Source organism: Rhagoletis pomonella, unplaced genomic scaffold, assembly GCF_013731165.1.
Source record: "Rhagoletis pomonella isolate Grant_MI unplaced genomic scaffold, Rhpom_1.0 Rhpom_scaffold_28948, whole genome shotgun sequence".
Classification (NCBI taxonomy): Eukaryota; Metazoa; Arthropoda; class Insecta; order Diptera; family Tephritidae; genus Rhagoletis; species Rhagoletis pomonella.
The window spans coordinates 1-1,241 of NW_023487377.1; the positions used below are offsets into that span (position 1 = coordinate 1).

The 1,241-nt window shown below is 42.4% G+C and overlaps 1 protein-coding gene across 1 annotated transcript; it reads left to right on the forward strand.

Annotated features, from left to right (window-relative positions):
• Window positions 1-52: 52 nt before the first annotated feature.
• LOC118732806 (39S ribosomal protein L2, mitochondrial-like) lies at window positions 53-1,241 on the forward strand. The gene is made up of 3 exons (XM_036461916.1): window positions 53-611; window positions 678-890; window positions 950-1,241. The coding sequence occupies exons 1-3, from the start codon at window positions 128-130 to the stop codon at window positions 1,153-1,155; spliced, it is 903 nt and encodes a 300-aa protein (XP_036317809.1). The 5' UTR covers window positions 53-127; the 3' UTR covers window positions 1,156-1,241.

The window sequence follows — 1,241 nt, forward strand, 5'->3', positions numbered from 1 at the left end:
CGAGAGATTTGGGAAATCCGGACGAGGTTTCAAGGATAATCGTAACAGTATCGATAGTACCATCGATAGTTTTACAGCTCTAATGGATGTACGGCAAATTTGTTAGTTTATTGATATTATATAAAAAATGAATAACTTAACGCGTTTATTGGCAAATTGTGCATTGAATGCTACTCGCTATCAGCTGTCCAACAATACTGCCTGTATAACGTATGCTAAGCAGGTGCGGGGCAAGTGCAAAGTGGTAGAGAAACCTAAGCCGGGCGCTGGCCAACAATTTCGGCGAGTAGTACACTACCCGAAGGAATACACCGTAGAACCACTCAAAATTACTCACTTGGCAGGACGTGACCCGGTCACTGGTAGGGTGGTTGCAAAGGGTATAGGCGGCGGTATAAAGCAGAAATATCATTGGGTGAAGTGGGTGCGTGATGGGCCAGCTGAAGGACCGCCACAAGAAGAGCGGGTCCTTGAGATAATCGATGATGGCTGTCGTACCGCAAAGGTAGCACTTGTAGGCGTAGGAGATGAGCTTAAATATATACTTGCGACCGAAAATATGAAAAAAGGCGATATAATAAAAACATCGCGGTTCATACCCAGAATACCAGGTAAGAAATCAAAACTAACCAAAAATGCATCATATTAATTTCTTCCGTTTTTTAAATGACTTGCAGTGCGGCCAAATGAAGGTGACGCCTATCCACTTGGAGCATTACCTATTGGGACACGTATACATAATCTTGAGAAGAATCCCGGTTACCCCTTTCACTTGATACATGCCGCTGGCACGTTTGGCACTATCTTAAGAAAATTTGATGATAAAGTTGTAGTTCAATTGCCCTCCAAACGTGAATTTGCATTTGATCGAATATGTATGGCCACTGTCGGTAAGATCTAAACCTTGATACTAAGAAAATATCTGCGAACTCTCACATATTTAATACAGGACGTTTATCGAATGTGGAGCATAACAAGGAGCATATTGGCAGCGCCCAGCGCATGCGTTTATTGGGCAATCGTCCACGATCTGGCTTGTGGAAACGCAAAGAAGGCAAGCATGGTAGAAAAATCCGTAGATTACCACCCATGTCACTGGCGACGCCACCACCCAAGGCAAAGGATGAGGTTATTAAATTAACACTGCATTTGTAGAAGCCTTAGAGCGTTGAAGGTGTGATTATATTTTATTATAATAAATTTCTGTTGAAAAGAGCGTTCTTAAACTATGCATATGTGAA

Bases quoted from the DNA above. Each gene is read 5' to 3' on its own strand.
- LOC118732806 (XM_036461916.1), top strand. From the start codon at position 128: ATGAATAACTTAACGCGTTTATTGGCAAATTGTGCATTGAATGCTACT. The intron at 612-677 runs GTAAGAAATCAA...AATGACTTGCAG, and splicing joins GTTCATACCCAGAATACCAG to TGCGGCCAAATGAAGGTGAC. The intron at 891-949 runs GTAAGATCTAAA...TATTTAATACAG, and splicing joins AATATGTATGGCCACTGTCG to GACGTTTATCGAATGTGGAG.